At 47.0% G+C, this 25,979-nt stretch overlaps 1 protein-coding gene across 1 annotated transcript; it reads right to left on the reverse strand.

Moving 5' to 3' along the window:
• Positions 1-1,840: 1,840 nt before the first annotated feature.
• PLEK2 (pleckstrin 2) lies at positions 1,841-24,687 on the reverse strand. The gene is made up of 9 exons (XM_053602278.1): positions 24,422-24,687; positions 15,818-15,982; positions 12,089-12,270; positions 9,253-9,344; positions 8,776-8,963; positions 8,459-8,557; positions 7,242-7,325; positions 3,624-3,702; positions 1,841-2,308 (listed from the first exon to the last, which is right to left on the reverse strand). Exons 1-9 carry the CDS (start codon positions 24,461-24,463, stop codon positions 2,181-2,183), a joined length of 1,059 nt encoding a protein of 352 aa, XP_053458253.1. The 5' UTR covers positions 24,464-24,687; the 3' UTR covers positions 1,841-2,180.
• Positions 24,688-25,979: the final 1,292 nt, after the last annotated feature.

Here is a 25,979-nt window from a genome sequence, read left to right on the forward strand (position 1 = left end):
TGAATGTACTGAAGAGGACACATAGTTTTTCACTTAAGTCTTTTGAGATATCAAAGTTTAAAGCTCAACATCAACAATGTCATCAAAATACAACAGGTGCTCCTTTGCTATATGTAGAATTTGTTTTTTTTGTTTACTGAAATTTTTATAGTTCAGAAGCCATAATTTCAGAAATACTACTGGTGGCCTCAATGGTGAGTGATTTTTACTCATGTGGGCCTTTTGCTTAATTTCATGATAATTTTGTAAATTGATAGCCAGAGTGAAGATCACTATTTCAGACATCATGAGGAACTTAAAGCACACATACAACATCTTGCTGACCGAAAGTCAGCAGGGATGGTTTACATATAAGGACAAGATACACATCCAGTTCTGAGCAACTTGAGATACAGGATTAACAAAGAATTGAACAGCTTATCCATTGGATCTCTCATCAAAGCCTTTCCTTAAAAATGTTGGCAATTTCATCTCCCCACTCAGCCTGTTACTGGGGTCAAGTGGTTAACAACTCAAATGAAAATTAGCAATAGTTTAAGTCTCATTTTTGTATAAGTTAAAAAGTAATGGCTAGGAGAAAATAGGAACATTTAAACCATTTTCATACAGTTTTATAGCAAAACAAGAAACCAGTTCTTCTGTAGATAATGTTTGAACACTTAGAGCTACAGAGACATGCTAAGCTCTACATCACACTAAGCAGAGCAAGCTATTACCCATCCGCCATAATACAACCATTCCTGACCGAACCACTCTACACCATGAACAAAGTGGCTAGGGTTTTTTTAAATAGAGACAGGGTCTCGCTCTATCACCCAGGCCAGAACCCCGGGGCTTAAGCAATCCTGCCTTGGCATCCCAAGGTGCATGAGCCACTGCACCTGGCTAATTTTTAAAGATCAAAATGTCAGTACCTTGCCAAGACTTGTTCACTGATTTGCCTCAAGGTGATGGTCTTCTACTTTCTAACCCATGGAGATCCTGTTATCTCCCAAAGTAAGGCACATTTGCAACTATTTAAGAGGTAGAAAATTATCAAACCAAATGCAGTGTAATTCAGATAAATACCTGTTGATACTCAAAAAGCAAAAAAAAATATATATATATTTTCAGGGACATTAGACCCTGGTTAAATGCCAAATGAAAAGAGGTGCTTTAAAAGGTGGTCTCTGAATATAAGGAGTAAGTGAAACATTAGCTTGGAGTTCCTGATCATTCAGGTCAGGCATTCTAGATGAGATTAACAGAGATAGTTTATTTAAGAGGACACATTTTTACTAAAGCACTTTGGAAGTATCCATTTCCCTTAAATGTAAGTTATGTATTTTATTCATTAAAAGAAGTCCAAGTACTTATACTTGGCAAGAATGCTGGCAATAGCCTGTGCCAGATTACTGTATAAACTTGAAAGTAATAAAAATATTCTTTAAAAATATTGTATGATACAGATTTTTCACTACTACAGATTAACCTAATTGGTGGTGTTTCCTGTTACCTATCTATCTTAGTTCACGTTGATTTTAAAACCAAAATTTTGTGCCTTGATTTAATTCCTTCTCATTTATCTTTCTGTCCTTACTTCTCTTTCTAAATACCCATTTTTCATAGGAAAGCCATTATTTTTACCTTTTTTAAAACTATGTGTGACTAATTTTTTCTCCAGCTGAATCCATGACTTCTTTCCTACAATGTGTAAGTTCTATATACCTTACTGGCAGAAATACTTACAATGTTTCTTAAAAACTATAAAACTTAGAATAGGACTCCAGTAGAAACAAATGTCAATTTTTATTAATTACAAAGCAGTTCAAAGTTGTTGACACTCTTTCCGAGAAAGCCACATAAAAATAGAGTTTCATTGAATATTATAGTACGGCCAGTATTAAGAGTTCCAACAAAGAGAACCTACTTTGGTGCCCAAGGAAATGGCTTTTCGATGATGTGCAGACATCAAGATGCTGGCGCCTAATGGCTGTACTAGCCTGCCTAGGTTGATAAAACAAAGCTAAGGAAGGAAATAGCACTGCTGCCATTTGTAATCTGAGGAATTCTTCAGCTGTCCATTCCAAAGCAGTACAAAATGTACAAAGAAAAATCTTAGAACACTCCCATTTTTCAGGAAGTCCTGTCTGTTACCACCTGGTAGGAGGGAATCCTGGTCTGGTTCCTCCAGGTCCTTGTCATGTTAGCTTTTTGATAGCTTCGATCCACTCGGCTCGCTCAGCCTTGCTGCTGGCCTGGATGTAATAGTGCTTGTCATCTTTAGTAATCACTTTGAAGAGATTTCCCTGAACATTCCCTTTGATCCCTGGGCAGTAAAAAAAAAAATTAGTGATTGAATATCCATGGTAGCCTTCAGCCTTAATCAGCTGAAAGTCAACTGAGATGTGGTCAAAAACAAATTCAAGGAAGTATTTCTTTCTTTCTTTTTTTTTTTTTTACACACCCCAAGGAAGTATTTCTTAAACACAAAGGTATATGTGTAAGGGAAGACTCCCAAGATGTACACTTCCCCTCTTCCTTCCTCCCATTTGCTCGTCCTGGCCAGCACCTTAAGACCTGCAAGTGGTTCTGTCTCAAGGTTCCTGGAAGCCCTCTTGCCTACTCCCTATGCAATTTCATTCATATCCATGAATCCAGTATGTTTATGTTAAAAGCAGGCAAAGAGTTTGAGGTTTGACCTCAAATTGTTTAAGTTCTTTAAACCTCAATTTCCACATCCATTAGATGGGAATAATACTATTTTCCTACCTCAGCTGTCTATTGTGAAGTTAATGTGATAACAGCTATTCAAATGTGTTAACCCTAGAGCATAAGCCTTAGCTAGTAGGTGGAAGTTTATGGGCTAGCAGTACAGAAACTGATAGGATTTTTTTTTTCTTTTGAGACAGAATCTCACTCCATTGCCCTGGGTAAAGTGCTATGGTGTCATAACTCACAGCAACCTCGAACTCTTGGGTTTGAGAGAGCCTCTTACCTCAGCCTCCCAAGTAGCTGGGACTACAGGTGCCTGCCACAAGACCCCACTAATTTTTCTATTTTTAGTGGAGAAGGGGTCTTGCCCTTGCTCAGGTTGGTCTCAGCTCAAGCAGTCCACCCACCTCAGCCTCCCAGAGTACTAGGATTACAGGTGCGAGCCACTTCACACGGCTGAACAAAGAGTATTCAATTGTGTTCTTAAAACACTATGAACAGGGAGGCGCCTGTGGTTCAGTGGGTAGGGCACCGGCCCCATATACTGAGGGTGGTGGGTTCAAACCCGGCCCCGGCCAAACAGCAACAAAAAAGGGCCGGCATTGTGGTGGGCGCCTGTAGTCCCAGCTACTCAGGAGGCTGAGGCAAGAGAATCGCCTGAGCCCAGGAGTTGGAGGTTGCTGTGAGCTGCGTGATACCACCAGACTCTACCTCTACTGAGGGCAATAAAGTGAGACTCTGGCTCTATTAAAAAAAAAAAAAAAATACGAACACCCCACAGATTCTGAAATTCAAAACTCATGCCACTCGTTGTCTCAATGAGAAAGCCCTGTTGAGCTTCCAAAGCTCAGCCTTTTATCATGGAGCATTATTGAGGTGCAGGCAGGAGGCCCTGTGATCTTCAAAGTCAAGCCAAAGTTGCACCTTACCAGTGGGAACGCCATTATCCTCCAAAGCAGACACGAGAGAACTACGAAGAGAAAACCCACCCACTGGCCTGTTTTCTTCCTGCAGAGGAAAGAAGACCTAATTAGGAATTTTGTGAATGCACAAAAGAGAAGAGTTGCACTCTCCTCTACCAACCCCTCAGTCAGGACAGCTAAAGAAGTTACTGCAAGTCGTTAGTAACAAATAGAACACGAAGCTCAACAACAGGTGGTCAGGTTGAATCCACCAGTAAGGAAGTTTAGGCTTCATTTCACAGCCAGCAGCGGTACCCACCAATGTTGCTGTTACCAAGTCTGAAGGACTTGAAGATCAATCTGCTTTTCACTCCCAGGAATGTCTCAAAAAGACATCTCTTCCAGGAAAAGCACATGTTTCCCTAAGCTGTGTGTGCATCTTACCAATCAGAGAAAATACGTATTTATAGATACCATTTCTGCAAATTGATAGATTCTTACACATTGGACACCATTATACAAATCTCTAGGATGTGCTTGGCATGAAACTTTGTATGAAACAAAACTGTGGTTTGTGGTATCTCTGGATGACTCAAGAATAGTTTTACACACTGGCCTCCAGCCCCAGGATCCTTTCAATTAATTAATAACCACCTCCATACTGCACAGTGGGCCCAGTGAGAAGCAGAACAAATCACAAAGCTAAACAGCAACACCAGAAATGCCAAAGGAGAAAAAGTTCAGAGGAGGAAGGACAGTCTAGAGGGTTTAAGGGCAGCCTCAGGAGGGACAGGAGACCTGAAGTGGGCCTTAAAAAGTCAGTCAGTCCCAGGGGCAGGAGAAGCATTCAGCCCGAAAGGATGAAGAGTGAGAGGAAACCCAGGGAGCAAATGAAATGCAGAATGCATCCATGGTGCTGGGCTGAGACACAGGACCCCTCCAGGGCACAAAGTAGGTTGGGCTGGCCTGGAGTGAGAATTAAATACAAAGCCCAGGCTTGGTTCTAGCTTAACGGGGCCCCCAGACCATGGACATGGCAGGGCAGAGCAGGTCTGGGTCCTGAGACGGGAGAATGGGAGGCAGCCTTCCTATCAAAGAAGGATCAGGATGGGGATTAGGATTGGGGCCAGAATGCCTGGGTCTCTCCATTCCCCCATTGCCGTCTGACGTCCTGTGCAGTCTTGTCCTTTTACCTTTTTTTTTTTTTATTGGGAACAGAGCTGTGGCAGGGGAACAGGAAAGACCTTGGAAGGGGCTGCTCCCTGGCCTGGGGGCAATCAAGGGAGCCCCTGTCAGCTGTGGGGCTGGCACAGAACCCCAAGGCAAGCTTTCAATAAACTGTTGGTTATTCTAACAGAAAAAAAAACAGGCTTGGCACCTATAGTTCAGTGGCTAGGGTGCCGGCCACATACACCAAAGTTAGCGGGTTTGAATCCAGCCCGGGCCTGCCAAACAACAATGACAACTACAACCAAAAAATAGCCGGGCATGTAGCAGGCGTCTGTAGTCCCACTACTTGGGAGGCTGAGGCAAGAGAATCACTTACACCCCAGAGTTTGAGGTTGCTGTGAGCTGTGATGCCACAGCTCTCTACTAAGGGCGACAAAGTGAGACTCTGTCTCAAAAAAAAAAAACCTCAGGTGTCTATTTCATTCATTTGTTTACTTTTTTCTTTTGCTTCTAGAAGGATTTGAGGTAGTCAAAAGGGAGCATGGTGGCCAGGCAACCAGGACCCATGAAGAAGCCAACCAGTTCTTTCTGGTAACCAAGCTAGTTGACCCTCAGGTAGCCCAGGGGCCACGCCCTTCCCTGGCTCTGGGCTGTCTGTTGCCTGGTAGGGTCCCACGGGCCTCCATCACTTGATCTTAGTTTAGGGTAGCGGTTTCTGACTGCAGCTAAGTGAGGAACTGTCCACTCTTCACTGTTTAAAAAAAGTAATGAAAATCATGTTTACTAAGACCAGGTGAACAACTCAACTGAACAGTCATTTTTCTTTTCTTTTCATTGAAATTAGATCAAGTTAGTATGCAGTAATACTTATTATCAGAAACTCAGAACAGCAATTTTTTGATCAATAAAAAAAAAAAAAAAAGGAAATGGGCGGCGCCTGTGGCTCTGTGGGCAGGGTGCCGGCCCCATACACCCAGGGTGGCAGGTTCAAACTCAGCCCCAGCCAAATTGCAACAAAAAAATAGCTGGGCATTATGGCGGGTGCCTGTAGTCCCAGCTACTTGGGAGGCTGAGGCAAGAGAATCACCTAAGCCCAGGAGTTGGAGGTTGCTGTGAGCTACGTTACGCCACAGCACTCTACCAAGGGCAATAAAGTAAGACTCTGTCTCTACAAAAATAAACAACAAAAAAAGGAAATTAATAAATTGTGTCTTAAATATTACACAATGATAAAAGAAACTTTTCAAAACATAGGTAGGGGCTCAGTGGCTAGGGCACTAGCCACATACACTGGAGCTGGCAGGTTCGAATCCAACCCAGGCCTGCCAAACAACGACAACTCCAACCAAAAAATAGCCAGGCGCTGTGGCGGGCGCCTGTACTTGGGAGGCACTTCAGTCCCAGCTACTTGAGAGGCTGAGGCGAGAGAACCACTTAAGCCCAAAAGCTTGAGGTTGCTGTGAGCTGTGATGCCACATTCACTCTACCCAGGGCCACATAGTGAGACTCTGTCTCAAAAAAAATTTTTTTTTCTTTTATAGAGATAATCATTGTCTTACTATGTCGCCCAGGCTGTTCTCAAACTCCTGGCCTCAAGAGACTCTCCTGCCTTGAATTCCCAAAGTGCTGTGATTATAGGTGTGAGACACTGTGTCCAGCCCCTACCTATGTTGTTTTTTTTTTGAGACAGAGCCTCAATCTGTTGCCCTGGGTAGGGTGCCATGGCGTCACAGCTCACAGCAACCTCAAACTCTTGGGCTTAAGCAATTCTCTTGTCTCAGCCTCCCAAGTAGCTGGGACTACAGGTGCTTGCCACAATGCCCGGCTATTTATTGTTGCAGTTATCACTTGTTGTTTAGCTGGCCCAGGCCAAGCTCAAACCTGCCACCCTTGGTGTATGTGGCTGGCATCCTAACCACTGTGCTACAGGTGCCAAGCCTATAAAAGAAATTTTTAAACAATTAGCCAGGTGTGGTGGGAGGCGCCTATAGTACCAGCAACTCCACTCCTGAGGCTGAGGTGGGAGGATCACTTGAGCCCAGGAGTTCCAGGTCACAGTGAGCTATGATGATGCCACTGTACTCCAGCCTGGTCAACAGAGTGAGACTCTGTCTCTAAAAATAAACAAAAAGCTTAGGTGGGGACAAAAAGTTGAGGGAAGCAGAATTAACAGGATCTTCAGAAAAGCGTGAAGAGGCTGGGAAATGCCAGATAGGAGTCTCACCAACAGCTCACCTCACCCTCCCTACTCACAAAGCAGATTCTGGAAAAGGAAAAGAAGATGCTTTTCCTCTGAAAATGGTGGAGATGTCTTCCCCTAGGAAGTGGGAGTGGGGTGGGCACAGAAGAAACCACTCAAGAAGCAGGCAACTGTGCGCTGAAGGGCAGGGGTAGCTGGGGCCGTGGAAGGAAAGGCGGCGTGCAGCAGGCGCCGAGGAGGGGAACAGGGGGCACCCGTGGGCACGCAGCTGTCACCTTGGAAGGGTCGTAGTAATGTAGGAACGCTGGGTCCTTTCTCAGAACAAAGCGACGCACCTTCCAGTTCTTCCTCTTATGCCCCTGCAGCAAAGAAAGGGTTCAAGGCTCATTGGTGACAGTCATATGTCCCTTCTTCCCATTCCAAGCATCTAATGCCAAACCCCAATGAGCCAGCCTGCTCCAGTGGGACTCCATTCTAACAGCGGCCAGCAGGAAATCCAGGGACTGCAGTGACATGGCCCTGACTTCCCTGACATCAACCCAGGGACTGCAGCGATGTGTCACAGACTTCCCTGCTCAGTGACACTTCAGCAAAAACACCACAAAGTTCAGTCAAGTCAACAGCCCAACAAGAGTCAGTGCCAAGGGAAAGTGGCACGTCACCTGACACCACCCAGGGCATAAAGAAGAAGGACAAGGAGGAAGTAGGTGTCACCCAGACTGGGAGCTCACAAACAAACTTGAACCCAAGGGTGCCAACTTTTTAAGGGCCAACTTTACTCCCAAAACAAACCTACAGCTGCACATATGTTTGTGCACTTTACATGTGTGTCTACGTATTCAATAAAACACTTGTGTGCGTTTGAAAAAAGTGATAAATGACCAATCTACACATGTAAGAGATTAAGGTATATATGCGCGTGTTTGTGTGTGTGTCTGTGTTGTGTGAGAGAGAAAGACAGAGAGACCGAGACTGACTTTCTGTGGCCTCGCACCCTAGGTCACAAACCTTTCTGGAACACTCCACAGATCCTCCCCACCCTCCTCAGTCTCTCCCAGGGACCTCGGACTAGACAGGCAGAAGGGGATCCTGATACGAAAGTGACAACAGACGCACACATTCACATGGTATATGACATGTGGACAGACACGAAGTGATATGGCAATTTGTTCACAGAATATCCTTTCTGTTGGGTGTAAATAAAATGCCCCATGGGTGAGCGAGATATGGCTCATGTCCAGTTTAGGAGTCGCAGCCATGGTCATGTTTTAAACACTGACTATCCACTGCAGAATCCAATCTTCAACCTACCAACCTGGGTGTAGAAAATAATTACTTTTGGTTCAGGAAGTGAATCAAGGGAGGTGGCTGCCCCAGGCCCTGCTTTAGCAGATGCTCCCAGCAGTCTCAGCCCTTCCTTCCCTTTGGGGTCAGTCCTGCCCTTCCAGAGTTTGGAAATTGCCCAGTCCATCCTGCTCCAAGGCAGCCATACCTGCTTGGCCAGATAGCCTTGTTTGACCACTGTGCCGCTTAGCTCCATAGTGCTGAGACTGATTTCTTCCTTGGGGCTCATCTTCTTGAAGCTCTCAGCCTAGTGGAAAGGACTATTATAGAAAAGACCTAAGTCCAGGCTATCGGGGCTGCAGAATGGAAAGGAAATTCCTCACTACATTCATGATGCTCTACTTCTGGATGAAGCGGGCCCCCAAGCCCTAGACCTCTCCCTGGGAGTGTGGATGACCTACACTGCTCTGTTGCCTCTTCTTTCCAGCTGCCCCGGTGGCGAGAGAAACCCATTGTCTAACTTACGAAAGTGTACAGGGCCGTGGAGTCATCCAGAAACTGCTCAGCCAGATCCCCAGAGCGAATAGCTCCCGTGCTTCGGACACCCACGGGCCTGAGGAAGTTCTCTTCCATGAGCATGAAGGCCAGAGTCACCGCCTCCAGACGGCTGGCTGCGAAGCTGTTGGAGATGAGCCAGTCTACCAGAGAGGAGCCTGGCCCAGGGCAGCACCTGTCAGACCACAGGCTACAGACCAGAGCTCTTGGTCTCTTTGACCTCATTGACCTTGACCTCCTGGGTAGCCTCAGGGCTCTACCCAAGAGATGACTGAAGGCCATGCTGCACAGAGCTGTGGCTGCCCTCACACATGGCCATCTCAGGCCAGCCCGTTGACCAACAGGAGCTCTGGCCTCAATACAGGCTGGTCAGCCACATGGCTGAGCCCTGGATCACCATGCCCCACGTCTATACTGCGCAGCCCGGCACCTGACAGAGCAGCTCACCTAGGAAGGTCTTTTTGTAGGTGCTTCCCTGCTCCACGTTGGGGCTGGAGCGGACTCCACCGCTACTGTCATGCATCTTGTCCACGATGCGACTGCACAGAAGAGAAGAAAAGGAGATAGACCCTGATCACACTGACAGATACTAAAGTGTGTCCATGAGTCACTACTAAGGGTATAAAGCAAGTAGCAAGGGCGGCACCTGTGGCTCAGTGAGTAGGGCGCTGGCCCCATATACTGAAGGTGGTGGGTTCGAACCCGGCCCCGGCCAAACTGCAACAACAACAACAACAACGACAACAACAACAACAAAGAATAGTCAGGCTTTGTGGCCTGTAGTCCCAGCTACTCGGGAGGCTGAGGCAAGAGAATCGCCTAAGCCCAAGAGCTGGAGGTTGCAGTGAGCTGTGATGCCTTGGCACTCCACTGAGAGCAACAAAGTGAGACTGTTTCTAAAGAAAAAAAGCAAGTAGCAAATAGTGTGATATACACCACAAAGAAAGGGGATGTAGGAAAATGGCCTGTTGAGGTGGCGCCCATAGCTCAGTGGGTAGGACACCAGCCACATACACTGAGGCTGGCAGGTTTGAACCCAGCCCAGGCCAGCTAAAACAACAGTGACAACTTCAACAACAAAAAAACAGTGAGGCATTGTGGTGGACGCCTGTAGTCCCATCTACTTGGGAGGCTGAGGCGAGAGAATTGCTTAAGCTCAAGAGTTAGAGGTTGCTGTGAGCTGTTGACACCATAGCACTGAGGGAGACATAGGTTTGTGAGACTATCTCAAAAAAAAAAACAAAAGAAAAGAAAAAAAAGAAAGAAAGAAAGAAAGAAAGAAAGAAAGAAAGAAAGAAAGAAAGAAAGAAAGAAAGAAAGAAAGAAAGAAAGAAAGAAAGAAAGAAAATGGCCTGTTGCATGGCAAGAGTGACGCCATCTTGAAGTTAAATCATCATGATGACCAATGTTTTACTCCTATATACCAGAATGTTCTCTTACCATATCACAGATAACCCTTCATAGAGAGACAATACCTGCAGTGTAGATGCCCCCGCAATGATATATATCTAATCTCCCCAGTAGTCAAAATCTGAGCTGTGACCAGCTGCCTGTGCTTTACCAGAAACGCTTACTGTATAAAGGATATTTTCTGGAGGTTTCAGGGATGTGAAGCCTCTCAGCTGCCAGAAACATCGTTTCTGTTTGTAAATCCCTACTGTTTCTTCATGAGAAACTGGATTTGTCAGCCTGTCAGCTCCCTCTGCCTTTGAGGGTCGTTTGCATAGAGCTGCTCATCACAGTTACGTTTCAGGATTTGAGGAGAAGGATTTTCAGACAGTTCTTTTCTTATTCTTGGTCAGCTAAATGTTCTAGTATTTCCATACTAGACCCTTACTACTTTTGTGGTAAGACTAAAGAGTTGGGGACTTGTAACTTAACAAAAGACTACGCAGTAGACCATGGGATTCTCTGTGATTTACTGCCTTAAGTTCAGACCTCTCCAACTACTTCTCAAGCCATTTTTGAATCCACCTGCTACCCACTCTTCTCTGCAACTGTTCCTCCCTGTACCCACCAGGCTTCAGCAGCTCTCTAGACCCAAAGAAGGCATACCAAGTGTCAAGGTTTCAGTGCCTGGAATGGAGTGTTTATGAGCCCAGGAATGAACTCAATCCACATCTTTGATGGGTATAACAATTCTGCTGCCTGGGAATTTAGGGGGCGTTCTCTGCAGATGGAACAGTTTCTATGACGGGAACTCTCTTCAACATCCTTACTTTGTAGGATCACCTCCATCAGTGACCAGCTGTCCTTCTGCTCTGTGGGACAATGACTGTCACCAATGGAGGATCTTTCCTCATTTCCTATCTAGGGCTGAAAAGCCCTGAAATTAGAACTTGTCTGTTCCTGTCACATCTACTGAGCACCTAGCACAATGTGAGACATGCAGTAGGCACTCAATAACTGTCTTGGATGCATGAATAGGGAATACCACCAAGCAAGAAGGCAACTACCACCAGAACATTCTTGCCCACCAGACAGCAAACAAGGCCAGTAATACTTGACTGGTGGAGATTCGCTATAGTTTGGATGTTTGTCTTCTCCAAAACTCATGTTGAAACTCAGTTCCCATTGTGATAGTATTGACAGGTGGGGCCTTTAAAGGGTGATTGGGTCATGACGGATCAATGGATTAATGGAATAAATGGGTTAATGGATTAACAGATTATCATGGGAAGGAGGCTGGTGGCTTTGTAAGAAGAGAAAGAGAGATCTAAGCTAGCACACTCAGCCCCCTTGCCATGTGATACCTTACACCACATCGGGACTCTGCAGAGTCCCCACAGGCAAGAAGGTCCTCATGAGATACAGCCCCTCCACCTTGGACCTCTCACCCTCAATAGCTGTAATACATAAATTCTTTTTTTTATAAATAACCACATAATGGGGAGGGCACCTGTGGCTCAGTGAGTAGGGATCCAGCCCCATATACTGAGGGTGGTGGGTTCGAACACGTCCCCGGCCAAACTGCAACAAAAAAATAGCCGGGCGTGCTGGTGGGCGCCTGTAGTCCCAGCTATTCTTATAAGCAACAGAAAGCAGACTAAGGCCAGGTTCTTGAGGGGGAGCTGTGACAACACTGAGTGCCCTGGCTGAAACAGAAGGGAGGGCTCATCATGCAGGCCCACAGAAGCAGCAGGGGCCCCGAGAGATCACACAGGAACAGAGCAGCTAGAAAGCGGCCCCTTCTAGCTGAAGGGCCCCCCTCCCCACTGCACACAGGCAGGAGAGGCTGCAGCAAAGCCAGGCAGGAAAAGGGGAAGGGACAGGGGGCACTCACTGCAGGCTGATGTGAGGCGGCAGCTTGAAGGAGTTTTTCAATATGTGGAGTTGCTGAACCTTCCCTGGCTGCCCTGCGTGAATAGCCCCTGTTATCTCAAAGGCCCAGGCGTCCCTCTCCTCTCGAGAGCTGGCCTCCAGGAAGTACTCCGTGGATGTTCGCGTCTTCAGCTTAATGAGGAGCTGCAGGATGAGACAGCCAGTTAGACCAGCACTCAGAGCACAGCAGGCAGGGGAGTGCTGGGCAGCAGCAGGACTGGGCCTCAGCAAGTCAGGAGACTGTGTAGTCCAGTGACTGCCTAAAGCCCTGACCACTTGGCTACAACCCAGCAGGTGGCCTGTAAAGATTAGCTAGGACACCTGTAGGGACAGGGAGCTCACAGTCTCACAGTGCAGGAAGCGCTGCCTGGACACTTCGGTTCGGATTCTGTCTCCCTATGATTTAGAACCACATAATGGGGGAGGGGGGCACCTGTGGCTCAGTGAGTAGGGGACCGGCCCCCTACACCAAGGGTGGTGGGTTCAAACCCGGCCCGCCCAAACTGCAACAAAAAAATAGCTGGGAGTACTGGCGGGTGCCTGTAGTCCCAGCTACTCGGGAGGCTGAGGCAAGAGAATCCCCTAAGCCCAAGAGCTAGAGGTTGCTGTGAGCTGTGACACTACAGCACTCTGCCAAGAGCAACAAAATGAGACTCTGTCTCTAAAAAAAAATAAATGTTAAAAGCAAGAGGATTCAGTCGGTCTTCTCCCAGGCTCAGCATTTTCTAGTGGCCCTGCTGTCACCCTAACAAAAAGTCACTGCTGCCTGACTTCTCACATTTTATCAGCAGCACCTCCAGGTTGGCAATGGAAATAATGGAAGGACATTTTATTTGTGTAGCCTCTTAGAGTAGCATGATAGTCAATGCCTCCCTCTCCCTTCCCCTCAACATCCAGTCAGTGCCAGGCCCTGCCAATGTTTCTTTTATAATGCTTTCTCACGTCCATCCCTTCCTTTTGCTTTACTTTGTGCCTACATGTTTGTTTTGTTTGTTTGTTTGTTTTGGAGACAGGGTCTCACTCTGTTACCTAGGCTGGAATCCAGTGGTACAATCATAGCTCACTGCAGCCTGAAACTCCTGGGCTCAGCTGGGTGCCCATAGCACAGTGGTTACGGTGCTAGCCACATACACCAAAGGTGGCGGGTTCAAACCTGGCCCCAGCCAGCTAAATAACTGTAACAAAAAAATAGCCAGGCATTGTGGCAGGTGCCTGTAGTCCCAGCTACTTGGGAGGCTGACGCAAGAGAATCACTTAAGTCTCAGAGTTGAAGGTTGCTATGAGCTGTGATGCCACAGTACTCTACCAAGGGCAACATAGTGAGACTCTGTCTCACAAAAAAAAAACAACAAAAAACACTCCTGGGCTCAAGTGATCCTCCTGCCTCAGCCTCCTGAGCAGTTAAGACTCCAGGCACATGCCACTACAGGCTAATTTTTAAATCTTTTTTGTAGAGATAGGGTCTTGCTATGTTGCCCAGGCTGGTCTCAAAGTCCTTGCTTCAAGTGATCCTCCTGCCTCAGCCTCTCAAAGTGCTGGGATTATAGACATGAGCCACCATGTCCCACCCCTAGATTATTTTAATAGGTCCTTTTGTTTTCTTATTTGAAAAAAGTTTAAAACTAAAAAAAAAAAAAGAAGAAAAAAGTTAAAAACTACTTTAGAGAACAGAGTTTAACATAATAAATGCTAATAAACCTGCCACCCAGAATTGACCATAATTAATATTTTCTTTCTTTTTTTTTTTTAGAGACAGTCTCACTTTTTCACCCTCGGTAGAGTGCTGTAGCGTCACAGCTCACAGCAACCTCCAACTCCTGGGCTTAGGTGATTCTCTTGCCTCAGCCTTCTGAGTACCTGGGACTAAAGGCGCCCGCCACAATGCCCAGCTATTTTTTTGTTGCAGTTTGGCCGAGGCTGGTTTGAACCTGCCACCCTCAGTATATGGGGCCGTTGCCTGACCCACACTGAACCACAGGCGCTGCCCCATAATTAATATTTTCTTGTACTGGCCGAGCAGGGTGGCTCATGGCTGTAATCCTAGCACTCTGGGAAACCAAGGCAGGATGGTTGCCTGAGCTCAGGAGTTCACAACCGGCCTGAGCAGGAGTGTTTTTTCCTACCAAAAATAGATGTGGCTGGTGCCTATATTCCCAACCAGTTGGTGCCTGTATTCCCAGCCACTCAGGAAGCTGAGACAAGGAGATCGCTTAAGCCCAAGAGTTTGAGGTTGTTGTGAGCTATGAAGCCACAGAACTCTACCCAGGGCAACAAAGTGAGACTCTGTTTCAAAAAAAAGAAATACATATACATACATATACACACACACACATATACATATATGTATACATATGTGTGTGTATATATACATATATGTCCTTAAAAGTTTCCTTAATTTGACTTCACTGTCTCCAATCTCTCCTCACAAAGCACACATGGAAAAGTTAAAAAAGAAACTAGTATGATCCCTTCATTATAGACCTAGAAAACTCAGTAGTAACCATGATCAGTTCCTCACTGAGTTTTCATCAGTCCATTGCCTCACTCAAAATCTTCAGTGGTTCTTTATTATCTCAATCTGGCCCAAACCAATCTCCTATCCCTCCTTCTGAACTTTCCCCTTGGGCCACACTGGCTGCTCTTTTCCCCAAAAGCCATCCCTGTCTCTATCCCCACACCCTCTTATTGCCCTTACTCAAGACACTTCACTTATCCAGAATGTCTGCCTTTCTCCTGGTTCCATTTTTGCCCACATCTCTATTTCTGAAGCTGCACCTGTCCCAGAGAGCCTAACACAATGTTTACCTCCTCTTCAGGGATAGAGTGCTGTCTACAGCTCATGATATTTATACTATTGTTCGGAATCCTAAACGTTTTTCAATTAACTTGCCTTCCCACTAAGAGTTTCATGAAGAAGCATTGTTGCCATTTTCTTCCTTGACTCCTCCGTGCCTAGCAAATTTCTTGGCACACAGCTCGGCACCTGTGGCTCAAGCAACTAAGGCACCCCACATACACCTGAGCTGTGGGTTCGAATCCAGCCTGGGCCTGCCAAACAACAATGGCGGCTGCAATAAAAAAAAAAATAGCTGGGTGTTGTGGTGAACGCCTGTAATCCTAGTTACTTGGGAGGTGGAGGCAGGAGAATCGCTTGAGCCCCGGAGTTGGAGGTTGCTGTGAGCTGTGATGTCACAGAACTCTACCCAGGGCGACAGCTTGAAGCTCTGTCTCAAAAAAAATTTTTTTCTTGGCACACAATGGATCTTCAGTACAGTTTAACTGACAGGCTTTTCTGGTGATAGGGTTGAAGCTGTCCTTGCTTCTGGAACATGCCCCCTCCTTCAGGGAATGAAAGTCATCATACTGAACTCCAAGACAGCAGTAATTGCACACTGTAGTGCTTGCCTCCTGGCCTACAAAGTGTTTTACTAGACTATGCAGGATGCTCAGGTGTAATTATTTCAGCCCATTTTATAGATAAGGTGCAAAGGCTCAGAGACTTGTAACTACTTGCCCCAAATTGCACACCTGGTACATGGTGGAGCTGGAATTTGAATCCAAGTATGCGTCCAACTCAATGATAACTCTGAGCTCTTCCCATTTACCAATACCCAGGTCATCTTCCCTAAAAGAGCCAGAGTAGAAATGGCCTGGGGCAGGAAGGAGGCCAGAAACAGGGGCCTTCACTCACGGGTCTGTTTTCATACTCCAGGCAGGGGCAGGTGATCGTACAGCCATCCAGGAGGATGCGGCCCTTGGGCGGGGTCACCTTCCGACCCCCTTCAAGCTTGTAGTACACCAGAGTGTTCTGCCGAAGGATGAACCACCTCGCCTTCCAGTTGTGGACAATGTGGCCCTATGAGCAGACAGGAAAGCTCTGAGCTGAGGCAGTTGAGGGGAGGAGAGGTGTCCAGGAGCACAGGTAACCAGGCTGTGCCAGTATTCTTGTCTGGGTCTCTCTGTCATCTTTTATGAATATGTAGCAAAGACCTTTGACTTTTTTTTCTGGTTATAAACCTTGAAAGAAACTGCAAAGTAAAAAGAATAAAAAAGGGCGGCGCCTGTACTCAGTGGGTAGGGCACCGGCCCCATGTACCAAGGGTGGCAGGTTCAAACCCGGCCCCGGCCAAACTGCAACAAAAAAATAGCTGGGCATTGTGGCTGGTGCCTGTAGTCCCCACTACTCGGGAGGCTGAGGCAAGAGAATCGCCTAAGCCCAGGAGCTGGAGGTTGCTGTGAGCTGTGTGATGCCATCGCACTCTGCTGAGGGTGATAAAGTGAAACTCTGTTTCCACAAAACAAAAAAAAAAAGAAGAACAAAAAAATCACTTACCTGTAATCCTACTACTAGGAGATAGTCACTGTTAATAATTTGTATTTCCTTTTTTCCCTCTTTAGTTTTTACATTCTGTTTTTCTTTAAATTAAGCCCATTTTACTTACAGGATTTTTTTTTTTTTAATCGAGACAGAGTCTTATTCTGTCACCCTCTGTAGAGTGCCATGGCGCCACAGCTCATAGCAACCTCAAACTGTTGGGCTGAAGCGATTATCTTGCCTCGGTCTCTCTAGTAGCTGGGACTACAGGCGTCCACCACAACACCTGGCTATTTTTTTTTGTTGGAGTTGTCATTGTTGTTTTAGCTGGCCCAGACGGAGTTCGAACCCGCCAGCCTCAGTGTATGTGGCTGGCGCCCTACCCACTGATCTGTGAGGCCACCACCTACAGTTTTATTTTCTAGTTTTTGTTTTGTTTAGTCTTCTCAGCATCTTCTCACATCATTAAATTTCTTTAAAATGTATATATGTTTATGTCCAGGTGTGATGGCTCACGCCTGTAATCCCAACACTCTGGGAAGCCAAGGCTGGTGGATCCCTAGAGCTCAGGAGTTTGAGACCACAGCCTGAGGCACAGCAAGACCCCCATCCCTAAAAAATAGCCAGACGTGGCGCCGGTGGCTCAAAGGAGTACAGCGCCAGCCCCATATACCAGAGGTGGCAGGTTCAAACCCGGCCCTGTGCCATGGAAATGACTCTCCAAAAAAAACTGCAAAAAAAAAAAAAAAAAAAAAAATGCCAAGTAGGTCTTGGGCAGTGCCTGTGGCTCAGTGGGTAGGGTGCCAGCCCCATATACTGAGGGTGGTGGGTTCCAGCCCGGCCCTGGCCAAACTGCAACAAGAAATAGCTGGGCGTTGTGGCGGGGGTCTATAGTCCCAGCTACTCAGAAGGCTGAGGCAAGAGAATCACCTAAGCCAAGGAGTTGGAGGTTTCTGTGAGCTGTGATGCCACAGCACTCCACCTAGGGCGATAAAGTGAAACTCTGTCTCAAAAAAATAAAAAACAGAAAGACGTTGTGGCAGATGCCTGTAGTCCCAGCTACTTGGGAGGCTAAGGCAAGAGAAACACTTGAACCCAAGAATTTGAGGTTGCTGTGAGCTATGACACCACAGCACTCTACCAGGAGTGACAAAGTGAGACTCTGTCTCAAATATAAAAATATATATATATACACACACACATATAGATTTTATCACTTCTCAGCCTTCTAGCTAAGATCAAGTATAGTAGTATACATTTTACTTTTTTTTTTGCAGGTTTTGGCCAGGGCTGAGTTTGAACCCACCATCTCCACCATATGGGGCCGGGGCCCTACTCCTTTGAGCCACAGGCACTACCGAAGTATATATACATTTTACAGATGGAGTCTCAGTATGTTGCCCAGGCAGGTCTCAGACTCTTGGCCTCAAGCAATCCTCCTGCCTCAGCCTCTCAAGCCACTGGGACTACCCCTGCGAGTCATCATGCTCATCTAAACCATACTATTTAATAACCACTATATGGATGCATAATTTACTTGACAATTGCCTATTGTTTATAACTAAGTTTGTTTCATTTTTTCACTATTATAAATAATTCTGGATTGAATATCCTTGCATGTAAACTTTTACTTGTGTCTCTGACATTTTCCTTTAGTTTATATTCCTAGCAAGAATATTACCAGTCAAAGCAATTGGTAAAGGTGAAGCCACAAATAGTCTGCCAATGCTAGGGACTGTAACAGTCTTATCTAGCCAGGTTGACAGGCATGAAAAGAAGGGTTGTTTGGGGGATTTTCAGGTGAGTCATAGAACCAATGAACAGAACAGTCAGTGAGGGTTTGAGATCAGCCTGAGCAAGAGTGAGACCCTGTCTCTAAAAATAGCCAGGTGTTGTGGCAGGTGCCTATAGTCCCAGCTACTAGGGAGGTTGAGGCAAGAGAATCACTTGAGCTCAAGAGTTTGAGGTTACTGGGCGTTGCCTGTGGCTCAAAGGAGTAGGGCGCCAGCCCCATGTGCTGGAGGTGGTGGGTTCAAGCCCAGCCCCGGCCAAAAACTGCAAAAAAAAAAAAAAAAAAGTTTGAGGTTACTGTGAGCTGTGACAGCACGGCACTCTACCCAGAGTGACAAAGTGAGACTCTGCCTCAAAAAAAAAAAAGCAGGCAGTGCCTGTTGCTCAGTGGGTAGGGTGACGGACACATACACCAAGGCTGGCAGGTTCAAACTCCCTGGGCTAGCTAAAACAACAATGACAACTGCAACAAAAAAATAGGCGGGCCTGTGGCAGGCACCTGTAGTCCCAGCTACTTGGGAGGCTGAGGCAAGAGAATCGATTAAGCCCAAGAGTTGGAGGTTGCTGTGAGCGGTGATGCCACCACACTCTACCTAGGGTGACAGCTTAAGACTCCGTCTCAAAAAAAAAAAAAAGTAAATAACTTTAGTAGTATTTTAGAAATATTTCTAAATATTTAGAATTCCTAGTATCTAAGTATTTCTATTATTTCTAATATCTAAATATTTCTTGTATTATAGAAAATTTCTAGAGGATACCCCAGAAATGCTACACCTCTAGGGAGTAAGATTGGATACAGGGGGATCAAAATGCAAACTTACTTTTCATTTCACATCCTTGGGTACTATTTCGTTTGTTTGTTAACATAAATGTGTTATTTTTATAATGGAAAAATGAACTTAAGTTCAAATAAACAAAGATCCTGATAAGATGATTAGGGAAATCATTCATTTATCTACTCATTCAATAATCAATGACTAAATATTACTGCATCAAAATAAAAGATGAACAAGACTTTGCCCCAAGCCAGTGGGGAAGACAGACAACCACACCCTGTGTGATCAGGTCCAGGACGGACGATTGGCCGGACTCCAGTGGTCCCCTCCTGTATTCACACCCTTGTGTAGTCTCTACCCATATTTTGCCAGGGTTGGCCTGTGTGACCAACAGCATATGGCAGAATGATATTGTGTCAATTTTGACATTAGATTACAAAACACTGCTGCAGCTTCCTATGTGCTCTCTCTCTCCCTGATTATCCCCTCTCATTACGATCACTAATTCACTGGGAGAAAAGCTAGCTGCCATGTCATGAGGTGAGGATCTGACTCCAGCCAACAACCCTGTGTGTGAACTTGGAAACGGACCCTCCAGCCAGTCAAACCTTCAGGAGACCACTGCACTGGGCAATGTCTTAGCTATAACATTGTGAGAGATGCTGAGCCAGAAACTTACATCTAAGCTGCTCCTGAGACCCTCAGAAACCATATGAGATGATAAATGTTTGCCATTTTAAGATGCTAAGTGTGTGGCTTGGCGCGTGTAGCAGAGTGGTTATGGCGCTGGGCACGTACACCCAAGCTGACAGGTTCGAACCCGGCCTGGGTCAGCTAAACAACAATGACAATTGCAACCAAAAAATAGCCGGGCATTGTGGTGGGCGCCTGTAGTCCCAGCTACTTGGGAGGCTGAGACAAGAGAACTGCTTGAGCCCAGGAGTTGGAGGTTGCTGTGAGCAGTGATGCAGCGGCACTCTAAAAAGGCAACACAGTGAGACTGTCTCAAAAAAAAAAAAAAAAAAAAAAGATGCTAAGTGTGGGAGTAATTTGTTATATGGCCATAGGTAACTAATATAGGGCATGATATGGACCCCAAGGAGGAGTTCTGATGGAGGAAGGAGCTCATGGGAGGATGGAGGGGGGACCCTGGAGCAATACTGGGCCTGAGTGTTGCAAACTATGTGGAGTTAGCCAGGTCAGGAAGCAGGAAAGTGTGAGTGTAAAGCTCCTGTCACTTTGGGGCTCTATATGGCTTGGCTGGAAGGCCTGTGGTAAGGAGATGGGGAAGCAGTGCAGAAGTTGGCAAGGATTTCAGATTCTGTGTTGTGTTGCAGAATTTGATCTTTATACTGTGCAGAGGGGAATCCTTGAAAATTTTTAAGCAGAAGGATAACAAGTTTAGGTTCTCATGTTAAAAAGGCCTGTTCTGAAGGATAACAAGTTTAGGTTCTCATGTTAAAAAGGTCTGTTCTGCCACAGTGTGGCAGAACAGCTGAAAGATGCAGGAGACTGGAGCAGGGAGCTCATTTGGAGGCTGCTGGAATGACCCACAAAACTGTGTCTGCTCTACAGATAAGCCCTACCATGCACAGAGGGCAGAGTGACTGATCCAAGTCACCAGGCAAAGTGAGTCAGAAAACAAAAACCAGTCACAGAAGCTGAAAAAGAACACGGGCCTCCCTGCACCTGGGCACTTGTTCCCAGGCACAGAGAAGTCTCTCTCCTCAGGATTCTTTATACAAACAGCTGGCTGAGGCCATAAGCCAAGTGAAGCAGTGAGAGGCTCAGAGTTTCTAGAGCCTCCTTAGGGGAAAAGAGGAAGGCCCATAAGCTGGGATGCCACTTCAGGGCTGGGCTTAAGAGGCACAGAATGTCACGGTTGCAGAGACCCTTAGAAAAAGCCTACTCCCTAACTTTGAAGATGAGGAAACAGCCATGTGAGATAGCACAGGCCTGTAATCCCAGCTACTCGGGAGGCTGAGGTGAGAGGATAATTTGAGCTCAGGAGTTTGAACCAGCCTGAGCAAGAGGGAGAACCCGTCTCTACTAAAAATAGAAAAACCAGGGCAGAGCCTGTAGCTCAGTGAGTAGGGTGCTGGCTCCACATACCGAGGGTGGTGGGTTCAAACCTGGCCCCAACCAAACTGCAACAATAAATAAATAAATAAATAAAAAGTATGTATTAAAAAAAAAAATAGAAAAAGTAGCCAAGCATTGTGGTACCTATAGTCCCAGCTACTCAGGAGGTTGAGGCAGGAGGATTGCTTGAGCCCAGGAGTTTGAGGCTGCTATGAGCCAAAGCTGAAGCCATGGCACTCTAGCCTGGGAGATGGAGTAAGATTGTGGCTCAAAAAAAAAAAAAAAAGGTGGTGCCTGTGGCTCAAGGAGTAGGGTACCGAGCCCCATATACCTGAGGTGGTGGGTTCAAATCGGGCCCTGGCCAAAAACAGCAAAAAAAAAAAAAAAAAAAAAATTAAACCAAAAAAAATGATAAGGAAACAGTGGCCCAGAAAAGTTTTGCCTAAGATCCTACAACCTCCAAAATGTAGAGATGGTACTTGTTATGGATTGAATTATATCCTTTAAAAAGCTGTTAAAGTCCTAATCTCTGAACCTGTGAATGTGATTTTATTTGGAAACAAGGTCTGTCAGAGGGCAGTCGAGTTTAGCTGAGGTCACACTGGACTGGGGTGAGCACTAATCCAATATCATCAGAGTCCTTATAGGAAGAGGAGAATTTGGACACAAGAGACGGACACACCGGGAGAGGGTGGGCGTGTGATGATGGAGACAGAGGCTGCAGCCGTGCAGCTACAGCCCAGGGAACACCAGTAGCCAACACACACCAGAAGTTGCAAGAGGCAAGGCAGGCTTCTCCCCTACAGGCTTCACAGGTGGCATGGCCCTACCCACACCTTGATTTTGGACTTTTGGCCTCCAGAACTCCTTCTGGCCTATTTTCTTCCATGCACATTTTCTCTGTTTTATTTATTTATTTTTATTTATTTATTTTTCACTTTGTCACCCTCCATAGAGTGCCATGGGGCCTTCACTCACAGCAACCTCAAACTCTTGGGCTCAAATGATTCTCTTGTCTCACCTCCCTAGTAGCTGGGACTACAGGCACTTGCCACAAAGCCTGGCTAGTTTTTTTATTTTTAGTAGAGATGGGGTCTTACTCTTGCTCAGGCTGATCTCAAACTCCTGAGCTCAGGCAATCCTCAGCCTATCAGAGTGCGAGGATTACAGGCATGAGCCACTGCACAAATAAAGAATAAATGTTCTTTATTTTTTTTGCCATCCTCTGTAGACCAGGAGGTATTTTTTCTTCACTCACACCTCTTTTACTCTTTGGATGTTAATACCATAAACATTTTTAACATCTGCATAACCATAATTGAATTATGCATTTGTTTATTTGAGGGTATATACAAGTAGTTTTTTCACTGCATAAATGACTCAGTTCATAACACTTGCACAGTATTCCCTTGGGATACAGTCCTACACTGTAACTGAAACTCCCAGGCCAAAGCCTGTCCACATCGAAATGTTTAAGATACTGGCCCAGTGGCAACTCCTGAAAGGGGTTTCTGTCTCTTCTCTCAGGAAAAAAAAAAGCACCCCTGTGTCCTTTCCCCTCACCTTCCTGGGAGCCAGATCCAGTGCGTTTTAACTAGAGCTTCGCTTCTTTCTTGTCTGGGTGGGATTAAGTGCCAACTCCATCATGTCCCTGCCTGTCAGTCTCCAGCTTTGCCTTCACTGGGAATGACTGTTCTGCCGTCTGGTTTCCAGTTCTTGACTTGCCCCACCTCTGAGCTGTGACCCTTCTAAATCTACAGTATCCCATTGCCACAGTCCTGCAGCTTCTCCAGTGGACATAGAGACTGCTATTGTCACCACATAGGGACCTATATTTCCACCGGGGAGGAAAAGAGGTATGGGGGAGGAGGAAGAATTGAGATTGATCAGTCAGTGAGTAGGACTGTAGCAGGGGTACTCACTGGAGCAACATCCCTCACCCTGCAGGAAGTGGTAAGGCTTCCACTTGCCTCAGGCTCAGGCTCCAAATCCCAGTCTTTGGGTTTGGCTAGAATGACCTTCAGTGCTCCTCTGACTCTGCAGCATGGGGAATCCCGCTGTATTACATGTGAGGTAACCCCCAAAGGAGGTTAACAAAGGCCCCTCTGTTACCTCCACCCCACAGCAGGTCCCTAGCAGGGCCCAGCCATCACCAGCGTCCACCAACCTCCCCCCAACTCATACTCTCCCTCTCACAGTACAGTGTGAGCCAGAGACACAGCTGGTCTCCTAAGGTGCAGCCACCTTCACATCTCACATAGACCAGCCTATCTCTTCAGTCACAGTGGCATGAAGTGGGTGTGGCATTTTGTACCCCTTGTACCCCATCTGACCCTTGATCTTGCAGCAGCCTTCTACCTTCCTTGCCCATAGTTTTGAACAAACAACACGCCTGCTTGCCTACATCAAATAATGTGCGGACACGTTATGCGGGGACAAGAAAGTGACTTGGGACTCCAGGCCATATGGCCCCGACCAGGCCACTAGAGGAAATGAGTGAGTGCAACAGCCCCTTCACCCCTCACCATCCCCATCCCAAAGCTGTAAACTCAGCAGAAGAGCAGAAAAGGCTCAGCCCTGGAGGTATATATCTGCATGCTAGGCTGTCAGGTTAGCATAAATGTTTACTGTTAACATCAATACTAAAATAAAAATTCTCAAGTATCAAACTTCTCTTGCAGCTGCTCTTTTGTTCATTTTCCACCTAGATCCCAGGCATCCTATTGTTTGGAATCTTGCTTAAGGTGGGCCACCTGGGACCGGCTGAAGATTGGGCGGGGGGGGATCTAGTTAGATCCCCGCCCAGCAAACTGCGTCATCTGATCCTCAGTTTCCCCATCTGCGGCAGAGCGTTGGCACTGCGTAGACAGGAGAAGGCCTGGGTCAACTTGAGTGCGTTAGATCCTGGCTCCACCACCCACTACCGCGGTGACCCCAAGCAGGCCACTTAACCTGCCTGAGCTGTGTTTGCTCTCTAGGTGCCGAGGTCACAGGTACTACTGACCCCAGGAGAGCTGGGAGAATTAACCAGACTGTGCCTAGGACTAGCAAACGCTAAGTGCTTCAGGAGCACAGCATTCCTTCTTCTTCACGGTTGTAAACTATATGTGAGTTTAGCAAATGTTATGTAAATATTATACTATTCATGTTATTTTAGTAAGTTGTTTTAATGAAGACATCCATTTCGTTACCCCCGCCCCATACCGCGCTACTCGAGCGGGATTCTCATCTTTGTCTGTCCTGCTGCCCCTCTTTTCTGGCTAAAGCTTCTGTCCCGCTCCGTTCCAATGTCCAGCCGCTGTCCACCGCGCTGGCCCCGGGGCGCACTCACCCGCTTGACGAGGAAGCCTTCCTTGAGCACGCCGTCCTCCATGTCGCCCGCGCGGCTCCCGGGCGCGGCCTCCCCGCTCCCAGCTCCGGGCCCCCGCGCAGTCGGCGCCGCCCGCGCCCAGGAAGCAGCTCCGACGCGCCTGGCGACGCCTCCCTGGCGCGCATCCAGAGCCCGAGGCTGCGGGGCCTCCCGGGCAGGAAGCCAGGCCGGGGCCGGATTCCTGGCGTGACGCTTCCACCGGCAGGTGCGGGGGGCCGAGTTCGTCCTCCAGGTTCGGAGACCGCCAGCCCCGCCCCGCCTCGCCCCCTCCGGCTGGGCGGCAGGCTCCGTCCTGCGCCCCGCGCCCCTTTCTCTTTGCCCAGCTCCCTCACCCCAGCCTTAGCCCGGAGCTGCCCTGGATTAAGGCTTATCCAATTAAACAGAACTGAGAAGATTTAGAGACTTTGGAGCCATCCCTGAGTTCCGTGGAAAAGGGGATAGGAGAGTAGGAGGTGGGTCCACCTGGGCTAGGAACTCTATCCCGGCCCCCCTGCGGAATGGAAGAATTCTCAAGACCAGGAATGTGACAGGTTTAAAGAGACAGACATATCCTGCAGGGCCCTCTGTCCTGGAAACACAACCCCTCCCTCAAATAGCCGGGCGTTGTGGCGGGCGCCTGTAGTCCCAGCTACTCGAGAGGCTGAGGCAAGAGAATCGCTTGAGCCCAGGAGTTGGAGGTTGCTGTGAGCTGTGTGAGGCCACGGCACTCTACCGAGGGCCATGAAGTGAGACTCTGTCTCTACAAAAAAAAATAAAATAAATAAAATAAAATAAAGATAGAGCCCAAAATTCCATCATTAGGCACAAAATTTAAGGAGGTGGCAGAGAACTCAGTCATCTAGATAAATAATATTTTAATGTAATGTGTTTTTAAATCAAAATTAATGCCAAAAAATACATGATGAACACAACATCAACATTTTAAATAAAAACAGGGTCCACAACAGTGCCCTAGCAGGCCTCAGTGGAGCCCGAAACAAAAGGGTGCCTCACTGCAGTCGCACTGATTGGGTCTCGGGATCCTGAGGACACAGGCACACATTCTTTATTTGCACTCCAGTGGGAAGTGTCCTGTCAGGACTCTTTACTAGGCAGGGGAACAGCCCTGAGATGCCCAGGGCGGATTAGAAGTCTTTAGAATAAAAGAAGGTGCTCAGGCTATGCCAGTCGAGGAGTGCCTTTCAGAACCAGCCAGGATGAAATCCACTCCCAAAACACCCCAGGTAGCGCCAGAGGCCCAGGCCACACAGGCTGACATCCATCTCCCTACCCTCACACCTTACCCCAAAGATACCTGGCAGGGGGTTGCCAGGGTAGTGGCCCATTCTAGCCTTCTGCACCAGCTGGTATTCAGACCCCCCACCAAGTCAGAAAGCAGTGGGGCTTCTGGTGGGTTTCAGAACACACATCAACTGGGGAAGCCTAAATAGGTGCTAGGTTTTATATAATGCACAGCAACCCCCTGAGGTGAGTTTATTATTACATTTTTTTGTGTGTGTGTGGGTTTTGGCCGGGGCTG

This window comes from Nycticebus coucang, chromosome 9 (assembly GCF_027406575.1).
Source record: "Nycticebus coucang isolate mNycCou1 chromosome 9, mNycCou1.pri, whole genome shotgun sequence".
Classification (NCBI taxonomy): Eukaryota; Metazoa; Chordata; class Mammalia; order Primates; family Lorisidae; genus Nycticebus; species Nycticebus coucang.